The 14,981-nt window shown below is 33.5% G+C and overlaps 1 protein-coding gene across 1 annotated transcript in view; it reads right to left on the reverse strand.

Annotated features, from left to right (window-relative positions):
- Positions 1-14,981, reverse strand: part of Pik3c2g (phosphatidylinositol-4-phosphate 3-kinase catalytic subunit type 2 gamma) — a 318,773-nt gene that overhangs the window by 60,096 nt on the left and 243,696 nt on the right. The window contains exons 26-28 of the mRNA XM_078015186.1: positions 7,304-7,493; positions 6,718-6,839; positions 3,335-3,443 (exon numbers count right to left, since the gene is read on the reverse strand). Coding sequence (XP_077871312.1) covers positions 3,335-3,443; positions 6,718-6,839; positions 7,304-7,493 — 421 coding nt within the window. The remainder of the gene's footprint in view (positions 1-3,334; positions 3,444-6,717; positions 6,840-7,303; positions 7,494-14,981) is intronic.

A 14,981-nucleotide genomic window follows, 5' to 3' on the forward strand; every position in this document is an offset into this window, starting at 1 on the left:
TTGGCCTTCGCTTCACAGGAATGTTCCATGCAATATGGCAACAGGAGCACATAATAGCAAAGAAAATTAGAACTTCTTAAGCATCAGAAGTTGAATCAGCTTTGTTCATCTCTGGTGTGTGTGTGTGTGTAGTGGGGTGTAGGTATGGGTGGGTGGGTAGGATCTTAAGAGATCTCCCACATGAGAGAAAGGGCAGAAATGGGGTCTGGCATTTCTTGCAATTTTTAAGACTATTCTGCGAATCTCTGGTGGATAGTACCAAGCCTAACAAAAAAATCTTTAAATGCTTTTTTGGGACGGGAAGTGACCACTGACTTAGATCCTACACTAGCACTTTCTGAGAGAATGGTTGTGTTCCAGCACAGGACAGGGGTGGAGAGGCAAGACTGAAAGATGCTTTTGAAAACTGAGGGGTGACTTTGGTGATGACTGCAGTTCTAGACTCTCATTTTTGTTGATAGTCTATTAGGTCAGTTAGCCCAAATACTCTGCTGAGAATAATTGAAAGAGCTGGACATTTGTTTTTGAAATTTCACTTGAAAGGATCAGAGGGCCAACAAAATAGTAAAGAGTTGCCAAGCTAGAATCTGGGGGAGGACATAGATTTAGGAATGGGAGCCTGGGAATGAGCCTCATGCTCTGTTAATGGGTGTTTACTCATAAAATTTGGAGCAGTTGAGACATTGAGAGGCTGGCTTTCAGTAGATCTCCTTGGATTTGGATCCCAAATGGCTATATCTGAGGAATAAAGATGAACCAAAAATAGGGCTACATTTTAGTTTGGACTAATCTGCATTGTTGCAATTGAATTATTGCAATCCTAGATAGTTAACTTCTTCACTTTTTATAATTCTTCTCTACACTAAGATAATAGTAACATAGGATCAAATTATTTCTACAAATGATGTTGCAGTACACCATCTGGACACAATGAGTAAATAACCAGGTTCAAGACTACATAGTTGGAAACTGGAAGGAACATAATCATATACACAGTTTGTACTAATATTGGAGTTTGAATTAATATTAAAAAATGCCCAGTTTTTTTTTTTTGCAAAGAAATAGCAAAAAAGACTGAAATTTTTAGCAAAATTGAGGAACTCCTAAATGGACATTGTAAAACTGAAAAATAAAATATTTGAAATTAAAATCTAAAGAAATACATTTAATAATATAAATACAGATAAAAAGAGAACTAATAACTCAGAAGAGAGTTCAGAAGAAACTACTGAGAAAGAGGCAGGGTAAAACACAAGGATAAAAAATACAGATATAAAATTATCAGGTATAAAGGATACCGTGAGAAGGCTTAACACATATTTTATTACAGTCCCACAGAAAGAGAAAAAAGGATAAGGTATACGTAATACTTGGCTTGATAATTACTGAGAACTTTTGTGTATGCTAACATGAATATGAGAAGCCTTAAAGTTTGAGCCTGATAAATAGAAATAGTGTTACACCTGAGCACAGTATAACAAAAGAATGGGAAACCAAAAGCAACAGAAAAATACTTAAAGCAGATAAAGAAGGAAAAAAGTACTTAATGAAGCAACTAGTAGAGGACATAACTTCAAAATAGAACCAGAGGAAGCTAAAAGACAATGAAATGATAGCTTTAAAGCTTTTCAATAAAATTACTTTACTCAAATGCTATAGTCAGCAAAAAATATCCCCCAAGAATAAAGAATTAAATGAATGTCAATTATATGAAATTATAATAACCTTTTCAGTTTATAAATACAGTTATGGATGCCTATTATTGGTAGCATACAAGACACAAATGAATTAAATAGACAAAGTATTCTCAGGATCTTTTATCATTGTGTGATTGATAACAGCACTAGTTTATATTAGACTTAAATCAGGGATGCATGCTTCAATCTCTGTGGCAATTCCCAACAGTGAAAGATTGTATAAATCCTGAGGCAATTCAGGACAAAATGAAATAATAAATAATATACTTTAAAAAGAGTTGAAGAAAGAATAAAGAAACAAACACATTAGAAGGATCATAAAGAAAGTACTTAATAGATGACAGACCTCGTGCATGCACGCATACGCACACACCACATTGATGACAATATCAAATGTAAATAATTAAACAATTCACTTGAAAAGTAAAGATTGTGCTACTAGATATAAAATGAAACCCATATGTATATTGCTTATAAGAGTGGTAATTAAACTAGAAAAATACGGAAAGTAAAATGATGAAAACTGTTGGAACCTGCAAATGCTAGCCAAAATAAAGTTGATTAGTATTATATAGGATTTTTAAGAAAAAGAGATAGAAGAAATATATGAATGTTAGTAAAAATATCAATAATCCTGTAAAATAGGATTCTCTCACTATATATAAATATATTCTCACACATTCTGTTGGTTTGGTTCCTCTGGAGAATCCTGATAAACAACTCTAAGGTTTAGTTTTAGTTCTGAACAACTTGGCTTGTCCACCAAACTTTTACTGCACAAGTATTGAAATCTAACAGAATTGTGTCCTTGAACTTTTTCTTATATCCCTGTGATAGGCAGGATAATTTACTCCCAAGATATCCCTGTCCGAATCCCTTGAACCTATGAGTGTGTTACTTTACACGACAAAAGAGGCTTTTGCTGATAAACTTAAACTGAGAATCTTGAGGCAGAGATTGTCCTGAATTATCCAGGAAGTCCCAATGAAATCTTAAGGCCCTTTTAGAAGGGAGTCAGGGAACTCAGAGCCAAAGTAGGAGATGTGAAGATAGACCAGAGTCCTGAGTGTGTCACTCTATTGCTGGAGGCCAAGGAATGCGGGCAACCTCTAAGGATGAAAGAAAGAACTGGCCCATCAACACTTTGGTTTTAGTTCCATAACCCCATTTTCAGACTTGGAGCTTCAGAACTTAAAGAACTTTAAGCCACCATGTTTGTGGTGATTGGTCACAACAGCAATAGGTGTCTAAAGCAATTCTTTCCTTTTTTTTTTTTTTTTTTCTTATTCCTGAACTTTATTGTGTTCCAGACTCTTTACCAAGCCAACTCTACTAAATCCTACCTGGAGTTGAAGACCCAGATCAGATGACTTCTTCTCCCTTCAAACCCCTTGTGACACTTGGGAGTAATTCATGCCCCTCTAAAACTCTAGAGCACTCTGTGGTACTTCATGTTACTTGAGGCCTGGTGCCATACCTTTTAGCTGCTCCAGAGTTCCCAGTTCATGTACTTTACACATACATACTCATTGAATGAATGAAGAAAGTTATAAAATATTCTAAATTATTTGTGATAATACTGTATGAAATAGTTGATATTTTAGGTAAAAGTAGAAAAAAAATAGGTTGTAACATACATTTGCAACTTCATGTGGTCCATTTAGTATCTGTTCCATATAATGATTTAGATCTCTGAATCTTTTGTGATCTGAATTTGTAAAAGGTAAGTGCCACCAATGAGGAAACCTGTTTTAAAAGAACAAAGCAGATCTCTATGAGTGCAAACATTGGCCTCTTCATTGTAGGATTGTTCACAAAGTTAACAGCTGCATGAGATGAAGGTGCCAATGAAAACATTTGAAAAAGCCGTAGTTCATGTGATTAATCCTGAGAGTTTCATTGACATGGCTGTGATCATTTGTCCCATTTTTACTGTCATTAACGTTAATACTAAATTTAATTAAGTTTAACATTAAATTTATTTGTATGTTCTTTCTTACTGTATTTATGGTGACCACCCATTTTGTTCCTTAAATACAAATGTTGGGGCTTCAGAAATACTTTGTAAAGTTAATGATGTATATTTTTCAGAGAGTTCAGATGGTATTGTTTCTTCTGGGCTGACTGCAGACATTACTGCACTAATTAAATTAAACATTTTATCAAGTGACCCATGCTTCCACCTGATCTCTTTCTTTGCAAAAAAGTCACACTCTCCCCAAGAGTAAAACTTATAGATTTTCTTCCGCACAGTCCAAAGATTCATTTTGATGAACTGGACTTGATTAAGACCAGTTATCAAGTGGGTCAACCTTTTAATGGTGACATTTGGTAATGCATTTTGCTGTTTAAATATTTCTTTTTAGGAACTAACTAGCAGGTTCTCTGACTGCAATCTCTCTCACACACAAAAAGGTCTCTTTTGGTGGAGACCATAAACTGGCTACTATGATTCTGGGAGAAATGAACATAGGGGATAGTGAAGGCTTGTAAGCAAATGGAAATAGGTGACAACTTCATGCCACCCCATTCACTGCTTCTTGATGAAATGACAGGGAAATGCAAAATGGATATGCTTGTGTATTTTAACAGTATTTAATTATTTAAAAAGTGTTAAATATTATAATTTCTGACCTAGATTTATTTTTCATTAAAATTAGTTTCCAATACAAAATTAATCAAAAATATAACAATGTATGTGTACACATACATGCACAAAAATATCATAACTATACATATATATATATATATACATATATGGTAATTTTTTTCATAAATAAATTTGATAAATAGATGACTTAGCCTAGTTTTAAATATTAATTTACATATCTATATATGAATTTTCTTTATTGGTAGAATAAAACAGCTTGATATGAATTATATTCCATTGCTGATATTTTTATAGACATATGTATTAAAAATCTTATGCATAAAATATGTATCTAAAAATTGAGGAATTCTGTTGTGTAATGTCATTCAATTGTTTTAAATCTTACATGTCAAATGTAAGATAGCAATCAGTTATTGAAAATCACTTTTTAGGGTCTTTTGTCTGACAGTGTTATCATGTTCTCCCTCAATTTTGTTCAGCACAAAGACTAAAAAACACCTGACTTCCAAGTAGATATGTTACCTGGTTATTAGAGTAATCCATTTTCTACAAAACCAACACCAGGATTTTGATTCACCTTTTTGTCTGGTTTTTAGATATTTTTACACTGTGGGACAGTATACTAAAATAAGATTCTGAATGGTTGAGAGAAGAGTAGTGTTGAAAGTAGGACAGGAAAAGGAACTCTAACTTCCTCAAGCAGATTAAATTAAAGACATACATTAATTTTAAGGAATACTTCCAAGCCTGTGTATTCTTGGAAAGTACCCAGAAATACAAATAGACCCATTTGAAGACCACTGTTATAGGCTGCAACTAATTAGAATTTTATTCTCTATGGCTCTGACTTTCTGATCATACTTTGCAGATCAGCTTCATATAACTCTCACAGAGCTTCTTGGTATATTTAGGAGTCAGAGGAAATCTTGCCCTCATCTGTCATTTATATGCATTGCTGTAAACCTTCGCCATTTGGGAGCATAAGCACACAAGTATTGTTCAGGGCACCACATAAGACTACATATCCCTACTCTCCATGGATTGTTTAAATAGTCTGAATATCAATTTAGGTGCATTGCCAGGCAGAAGTGGTGAGCAAATGGAATCCTAAATAAAGCTGAAAGTTTAGAGGAGGCATATGGAGAGATTATTAGCATTTCTAAAGTTCTTCATGTTACTCTAAAAATTTGAAACCAAAGGACAGCCATTTAACAGGCGATAATTTATATTTTTAAAAGATTATTAATATAGTATGGTGTCAACCATTGATTTTAAATTCAGTATTTGCAGTCAAAGTTTGAATTTTTTGATCACATCTTTTTGTTCTCAATTATTTGATCAAATTTCTTTTTTGATAATTTTTCAACCAGATGTTTGAAAGTTTTCAGAATGATGATACTTCCCTCTTGAAAATACTCTCATTCCAATTTCTTGACTTCCTGATTCTTAAAGTACTCATGTTTTGAAGTCTCTGTGACATTTGTAAGCATAATTTTTCATGAATGTGTTTTACTCAGTTTTGACATTGCACAATCTCTCTCCATTCATTGACAACTTTGCTTATTTATATACATTTATATTTTGGAAGGTGACTAAACTGTGAAAGCCAAGTAAAAACTTACATGTACAAAGTTTGTCAGATATATAGTGGACATTTAGTTGTTAAAGGACCATTTAAATATTTAATAAAAATCCCAGTATTCATTGAGTTCTGCAATCTAAATTTGGCCCATAGGAAATGACAAATTTTAGCTTTATAAGGACAGTAGTTATTTTCATTGTATTTGTAGTTTGCTCATTTAAAAATATTTTTTCATTATAAAGATGAATGGCTGAAGTGATTTTCATGATTGCTTCAAAATGAACATAATAATCAATTAAGGGTAGATAATGCAAGTTTAATAATTAATAATTAAAAAGCTCATAGTTGTTAACAAATGTGAGTTATACTAACCCATAGGAATATACTTAAATTTCTTTCAGGTACAGGAACTAATTCCATAAGAGCTTTTTTATTTTTTTACTATTAAATAATAGATATATACAATTTAGTTCTGCATTTTCAATTTTATTTTATTCTTTTAGAAAACAACTGAGAAGATTAAATTTAAAAATAAGTAAATAAAGTAATTTTCCCAATAGTTGATGAAAAATAAAATAGGTTCTGATTTCTTCTGTCTTCAAAATCAATGGCTGGAAGCAAAGAGAAAATTGTAAACCTTGTTCAATTTATGAGACAAAAGATTCTTTACAGTGAAAGAACAGACTCTTCTGGGAGAGACTCAATGGCATTGGAGTCAGAATACTGTGTGGCTCCCAAATAGGAAAGCATATAACCACGATTTTTGCTTTTTGCTCAAGGACAAACACTGAAGGCAAAATGATGTGTGAGAATAGAGTCCTACTTACTCTGGGAGAGTCAATGATGCAAACTGCTTTTGGAGTTGGCTATGGAGTGTTGAAAACTGGTCAAATGATTTTTCTGTCAGGCTTGTTTCGTTGTTACTGTGGGTCACCTGGATCAGATACAGCTGCAGAAAAGGAGGTGAACATTTAAAAAATGGTAATATAACCTATAGTATGTGCTAAAATCTGGTTTTGTGTAGACTAAACAAAGAAAGAATCTTTCTAAAAAAATTATCACAAAAGCCAAGAGAGGCAATTTGTAAAGGCAAATATTACCTATAAAATGCAATATATACAGCTATCATAAGCTTACGTGCTGGGAACAAACTGCCTAATTTCTTCAGTTCCTTTCTTACGGACACTTTAATTAGCTCTTGATTTATATTCTACTACAGGGCAGGAACTATTCTCTCTGATGGTTCTGTGTTAATAGCTCTGGCTGTTATGATTTTTCTTTAAAACATCCTCTTAATGGCACTTCTGCTCAAATTATAACTGATTTTCATTTGCATAGTAAAAAATCCTGCTATAGGAAAAAATGAGAGGAAGCCAAATGATATTAAGTCAAGATGGCAGACTTTAGACTTACATTACTGGGTTTCTTGCTGAACCCTAAAATTGTTGCTCTTTGAATCGATCTGGTTGGACTCAGCAAAAAAGATTCCTGGGGCAAAGTCTGTGGAGTAGATTTGGCAGGGCTGATGGCTGACATTTGTGCAAGTGTGTGGATCAAGTTATTCAGTTTAACAGGGAAACACTCCAGACTTTCCTTTATTTTCCTAGAGAAATGGAAAAGAAAAGACAGCAAGATTCCTCTATATCAACTCATTTCATTTATCATTAGTTTCCTTGTGTTTGCTAGATGTGAGCTTGTGGAGGGGGATGCCAAAAACCACATATGTTTATTTGCAACCCAACTATTATGTTATTTTAATAAACTTCACATTCATATCTGGAGCTGTTAGCAAATATGAAGGAAATCTTCATGGTGAAATATATAACTGTAATTACAGTATTGTAGTTTGACCTTTTATTAGGTTCATTTTATGTTTTCAATTTTTAGGGATTATGTTTTAGGAGTTTTAATTTTAGTTTATTAATATTTAAAATAGTTACATAAGCCCAAAAGTTAAACCTACAAAATACTGTATGTTCAAAAAAAAAAAATAGCAAGCTGGGTATGGTGGTGCATGTCTATAATCCCAGAGATTCAGGAGGCTGAAGTAGGAGGAGCTCAAGTTTGAGGCCAGCCTGAGTAGAGTGCCCTGGGTTCAATCCCTAGTACCTCAAACAAAACCCCAGAACACATAGTGTGTGTGCGTGTATGTGTGTGTGTGTGTGTGTGTGTGTGTGTGTGTGTGTGTGTATAGTTTGTGTATATATATATAGATTGTTTGTTTAAATGGGAATGGAACTCAGAGGGGCTTTGCCACTGAGGTACATCCCCAGATTGTTTTTAATCTTTTATTTTGAGATAGGGTCTCTCTAAGTTGCTTAGGGCCTTGCTAAATTGCTGAGATTGGCCTTGAACATGCCATCATCCTGTCTCAGCCTCCCAAATTGCTGGGATCACAGGCATATACCACCATTCCCAGCTATAGCCATATTCTTTTTTTAAAAAATTTTTTTAAATATTTATTTCTTAGTTCTTGGCGGACACAACATCTTCATTGGTATGTGGTGCTGAGGATCGAACCCAGGCCGCACGCATGCCAGACGAGCACGCTACCGCCTGAGCCACATTCCCAGCCCTATAGCCATATTCTTTACCCTATTCCTTGCATCCTCCTATATTTAAATGTCTTTGAAAATGATGGTTCAACTTTCATTATTTATTTTTTTAATTTTATTTTTGTATGTTTGTGTTTATCTCCCAATTTGTCTTAGAAAAAAAGGTAGCTTACAATAATAGTATATGAAACATACAAAATTTTCTTTTTCTCTTTTGATTTTCATGCTATGATTTTCTTATCTGTTTACTTTTGGTTTTGGTGTCTCTGCTTTTTAAAGTTTTTTTTAAAAAATTTAATTTAAGAAGTTTTGTGTTATAAAAGTATAATAATATCTTTATATAAATATGATTGCTGGGTATAGTGGCAATACTGAAGAGCTACTGGGGTGACTGAGGCAGAAGGATTGCAACTTTAGGGTCAGCCTCCACAATTTAGTAAGACCCTGTAAAATAAAATAAAAAGGGATAGGGTGTGGCTCAGTGGTAGAGAGCTTCTGGGTCCAATCCATATATATATATATTTGCCTGCAGCCTTTGTACTTTATTCTTTATCTCTTCTTTTTAAATTTTCTTCTTACTGTGAGCAATATAAAAATTTCCTAATTTCTTTTATCTCCTTTCTTTCCTCTTGTCAGTATCTGATTTGCAATATTATCATTTTAATTCTAGTTAATATGATAGAGCAAGCAGCATGCATATTTCATTTCGTTTGTGCTTTCTATCTCCTGTTTCCATTTTCTATCCATATTGCATAGCACATGCGCAGCACACATAGGATAATGTACCTCTCTTATAGCCCCCATTTAATCATGAACTCTCCTCTAGTTCTTAAGTCCTCATCTCTCGAGTCATGTTGATGATCTGAAACTCATTCTCATATAAATTCTTCAGGAATTGTTCAAAGCAGTTCGATTTTGATTTCTTATGTGTTGACAAGTGTTTGCCTGCAGCCTTTGTACTTGAAAATCAGTGTGGCTGGATACAACGTTCTTAGGTCACATTTTCTTTTCTGGATTTCATAAACCAGTATTCTATTTTCTTCTGGAATAAAGGATTACTACCCAAACTCTGATGGCACAGTGAACTTCTTTCATGTATAAGTGAGCTGAGTTTTTTTCTTTTTTTTTTTTTTTGTCTAGCCACTTCTTTTTATTCAATATCCAATAGATTTTCTGAAACATGTTTCTGTGTTGGTTATTTTGGATAATTCTTCTGAATATGTAACATATCCTTTCAAGTCTTCTCATTCCTCAAAAAATATTCCTTAGTTCTAGTGTTCCTAGTTATTAAAGTACTAAATATGCAATTTAGATTTTTTTTGGTTTATTTTATTTTAGTACTGGGGGTTGGACCCAAGGTCACTATAGTACTGAGCTACATCCCCAATCTTTAATTTTTTTTTTTGAGTTAAGGTCTCATTAAGTTGCTGAGGTTTTCAGCTAAATTGTCCAGGCTGGCTGTGAGAACTTTTGATCCTCTTGCCTCAGCCTCCCAAGATGCTGTGGTTTTAGGTGTGCACCACTGCACTGGGTGCAATTGGGTTTTGATACAGTTGCAGAATACAATTTTGCTTTTGTTTTACAGGGACTTCTATTATATGTATTCTGGATCCTCATTACGTTTCTTCATTTCTTTATTAGAAGTCCTCTCTTTTCACTTTCTTTTTCTCTTTAAGCAATGTGTTGTGTTTATGTACCCTGTATTTCTTGTGGTTTATAGAAGAATATATGTTAACATAGAAAATATTATGTTTTCTTTTATTTCCGATAGCTTTTGGGGGGAGGGGGTTCAATTACCTTACTTCTGTATTCTCCTAATTGTGGTCTATGTTTTTTTTCTTCATATCTTTATCATTTTCAGAAATCAATGAGCTCAATTGAAATCTAAGAATATAGTGTATTCCTGGGCTGGGGATGTGGCTCAAGCGGTAGCGCGCTCGCCTGGCATGCGTGCGGCCCGGGTTCGATCCTCAGCACCACATACAAACAAAGATGTTGTGTCCGCCGAGAACTAAAAAATAAATATTAAAAATTCTTTCTCTCTCTCTCCTCTCACTCTCTCTTTAAAAAAAAAGAATATAGTGTATTCCTTTGGTAAACATGATTTTCTGGAAAATTTTCATCTTAGGGATATTACATCACTTCTTATACAATTGTTATAATTTTGTATGTCATTGAACCATGATCTATTTTGCTTGCTCATTTTAATTTGAAATCAGTATTCTTGATTTTAGGAAGCAATACAGATTTTTATGGAGTCTAGGACCTCTTTTCTTGTTGCTATCACATTATGATTTTAAAAATATGGTCTCATACTTTCTGAGATATGCCTCCGTCTTTTCTAGTCTTTGTTTTTTCCCCCCCATTTACACCAATTACTTCTTGTCCTTTCAGTTTGGATTATACTTTAGTAGTTTATCTTTGTTGTGAGACCTTTTTTCTATAAGGAAGCTCCAGTTACCTTTGAGAGTTCAGATGCTCTAACTTTTTTTCTAATTTGCTCTAGAACCCTTACCCTTCCCTGTGAGTTAGAATGTCAGAAAATTTCCACCCAGTTTCAGCTGGTCTTCTTATATTGGCCTGTTCAGCTCCCAGTGCGCACCAGTTGGCCAGCCTCCCTTTTCTTTCTCTTTCTCCTCTCTTTCTTTCTTTCAGTTTCTGTTCTCAAGTCAGTGGATGACCTGCTGTCTTCTGTAGCTTCCTTCATACAGATGTTGAACCACACAGGTCTTTTAACTGTTAGAGGTTAACATCTGCTTGTATTTTAGGATTCTTGAGTGTACCTTGTGACTTAAGTTTTATTATGGCTATTGTCCAAGGTTTGGGATTTAGCTGACCTCATTGGTCTGTCTTTTTTAAGATTTAAGAACATTGAAAGTTTTTTTTTTTATATAATTCAAGCAACACAGAAAAATATAAAGTAATATGTGATGATTCTTTCTCTTTCTTCCATGGAAGGAAAGTGCTCCTTCCCCCAAATAACCTGTGCAAAGCTTTGTTATTATTCCTCTTGAGTTTTCTCTATACATTAGTGCTGACACAGAGACATTCAAGTGTACACACACACACACACACACACACACACACACACACACACACCACTGTATTTACTCTTCTGCATGCCAGGAGTAATCCCAACACTAGTATATTGGAGTACAGCAATGGTAAAACCAGAATTATTTTGTCTTTATATATAACTTTTAAAATGTGAAATTCAGACAATAATGAAATAATTAATAAAAATACAGGACTTGGGAAACTGTATATATTATAATTAAAATAAAATGGGAAATAGAGAGTGGGCATAGGAGTGTAGGTACTAAAGTTGAAATTTTAAATTGGGTGGTCAGAGATAATTTCACTGAAAACATGAGTTCAAGGATTTGACAAAGACCTTATTTTGCCAAAATGCATGATAGGAGGATTTCTGATGTGACACAATCTAGCAGAAGCAAGAGCTGGTCCAGAAGCTCAGAGGTAGATGAATGACTGGAGTGTTTAACAGAAGCAAAGAGTACTAGTGTGGCTGACTTGAAGTGAAGAGGGAAGGAAGGGAATCATAGAGTGAAAAGGGTCATGATTTTGTAAGGACTCCCATGTGTGACTTGGGAGTTGGAGAAAAATAACAATTGCATATGATGTTGTAATTTGATTTTCTGACTTAGTAACATATTTTTAAAAGAAACATTTCATGATAACTTGTGCATAGTAAGTGGCCCCCAAATATTTGTTAGATGGATGAACACTCTTTCTAATTCAGAACATAGCATTGAATCAAACACTTTTAATAGCTACATAGGATGTCAAAACAATGATTAATTTAACTACTTCTCTTTATTGCAATATATCCTTTCCTTACTGTTCAACTTTGTCCATTACCAAGGGTCTATATATGCATAGGCCTGCTTCTTTCCTCTTCATGTTGTGATATTTGTCTATTTGTCTATTTTGGTGTCAATAGTACACTACCCTGAATAGCTGGAACCTTATGATACATCTTAAAATCCAGAAGAACTTATTCTTTACCCTGTTTTTCTTCAGGTGTTTTTTAACTATTCTAGGCCCTTTGATCTCCCAAGTGTATTTTAGATCAAGTTCTCCCATACATATCTAGCCTACAAATGTGATATGTGGTTCTGTTTAGTGAGATCTTATTTTAAATCTCTCCATATGATTTTAAAATTTTCTCTTGTAGGTGTTAGATATATTTCATTAGACTTATTTCTCAGTTGGGCATAATTTGGTATGACATATTGCAAATGCTACCTTTTCCTGAAAAAATTCAACTAATATTTGATAATATATAAGTAATTTTAACTTAATTCTAATGATAAATCTGTATATCCTTCTGAAATTTGGAAGCACATAATCATGTAACTGAAAATAATGACAGTGCTTTTTGTAACTCTTGTACTTCTAAGACCTACAGTTCTATGTTAAATGGAAACTGTATAGCAAGCATTTTTGGTTTGTTCCTGATTGCAAAGGAAAACCATTCAATGTTTTGCCAGTAAGCATAATTTTTTTCCTGTAGGTTTTTAGCAATATGTTAATGTCATTTGCTTCTATTCTCAGGGAGTTTTTTTTTCCTAAATTAATGATCCCAGATTTCATTAATTGCATTTTCTATATCTATTGGGGTGACATATAATATTTCCCTTTAATTTTTTAACTACTGAGTTTTTGAATTTGAATTATTTTGTAATTATTTATTTTACTGAATACTTATCTCAATTGTTTTTGTGTTAATTCCTGCATTGTTTTAATTATTGTCTAATTCAATAGGAAAAATAAAAATATAATAAAACTTAAACATAGAACTTTACTATCAAAACAAAAGCCACCATTTTTTCAAATATTAATGGGAATGCTTGTTAATTTTCACTTTTAAGAGTATGATATTTATCTAAATTTCATTTTTTATAAGCTTATGAAAGTTTTCAAAGAGGAATAATATTGAATGTAATCAAATCTGGATTTTCTGGGTTGGCATCTGTCAAAGCTATCTTGTCATACCTTCTTTACAACCAGATGCTGTATTTTCAATGTTAACAGTATAATTTGATAATGTTTAAGAATTTCCCCCTAAATTGCATAAAATTGCTCATTTATAATTTCTAGTCTTTGACTTTTTTGAATAAATTTCAAAATTTTTAATTTTTCTACATTAATCTAGGCCAAAATTTGCTAAAACACAGTTGAATAATTCTGATCCTGTTATTGATTTCTATAATGTCCATTTTTCTAACGATGGTCTCTGAACTTATGATTGTACAGGTACACAGTATAGTATGAAACATTGATTTTATTCCTCACAACACTGTAAATATGGGAAGATAAGAGTAATAGTAAGAGTATGATATTAACTAATCATGATTTATGGAGTCTCTGACTTTCATTCAATGACGCAACAAATCTTTACTGCATATATTTTGTGTGTGAAAGAGGAAAGCTAGTAGGCACTCACATCTTCTACAGCTTTGTCTATGAATCATAAATCTTAAATTTTGATGGACACACCCTCCCAAAATATCAACTATGTTCATGCCTTATTCTTACATTATTCAACAGTTAAGATGTTGAGAAGACTAGAATCCCATGGTCTTGGGGCAGTCTTTCACCCAAGTTCATCTCCTATCTCTTGGGTATCAGACTTTATAGGTAAGACAATATAGTGCTGCTAAAAATCATTCAACCTGGAACTGGTGCCCTGATGGCAGTAGGATTTGGCCTCTGTGAGGGTCTGATTCATCTAGGTAACATTTCATTGATTTACTTTTCTAAAGGAAGCATTAGCAGTATTGCATGGAGTATCCTTAATGTTACAGATCCAAAGCAGTGGCTGGAAGGATCCCAACTCTAAAGTTTCCTGGGGGAAACCTCCAGGCAGTCTTTATAAAAACTTCTAACTGTCCCTGCTAGGCACTGATGTGTGTGCTGGGACATAGAAGTGAAGGAGAGAAATCAGAGTTTCGCCCTCAGGAAGTATATATCTTTTGGCAGGTGCTGCACTAAATGCCTTATGTTAATCTTTTCATCCTTAGAGAAAAAGCAGTAAAATTATTTTTGCAATGGATAAGAAAAATTCAGGAGAGGTTAAATCCATACTAAAAATGATATCACTAGGAAAAACTAACTGAAGAATTCCATTTACACTTATCTGGTACCAAAGTCTTCACTTTTAATTGTGAATTTTCTATAATGAATAATATTTCAATTTTGTCCTAATGAGAAAACAATCCAGTAGATTTAGTGGGAATTCCCAGGTGAAGTAAAGGAACAAGGATCTTTTAATTTAATTTAAGACAAAAATCCTTTAATTTTTACATAGAAATAAACATTAGGCTGAAAAAATGTAAAAGATATTTCTAGATGCTGAGGAACATAAGAACACAGCCAGTCTTTCCTTCCTCCGTCCTTTTCTTCCTTCCTTCCTTCATTCTGTTCCTCTTTCTCCGTCTCTCTCTCTCTCTCTCTCTCTCTTTCCTGCTTCAAAGTTTAGAACTTGACTTTAAAAAACAAACTTAAAGGTCTTT

This window comes from Ictidomys tridecemlineatus, chromosome 6 (assembly GCF_052094955.1).
Source record: "Ictidomys tridecemlineatus isolate mIctTri1 chromosome 6, mIctTri1.hap1, whole genome shotgun sequence".
NCBI classification, from domain to species: domain Eukaryota; kingdom Metazoa; phylum Chordata; class Mammalia; order Rodentia; family Sciuridae; genus Ictidomys; species Ictidomys tridecemlineatus.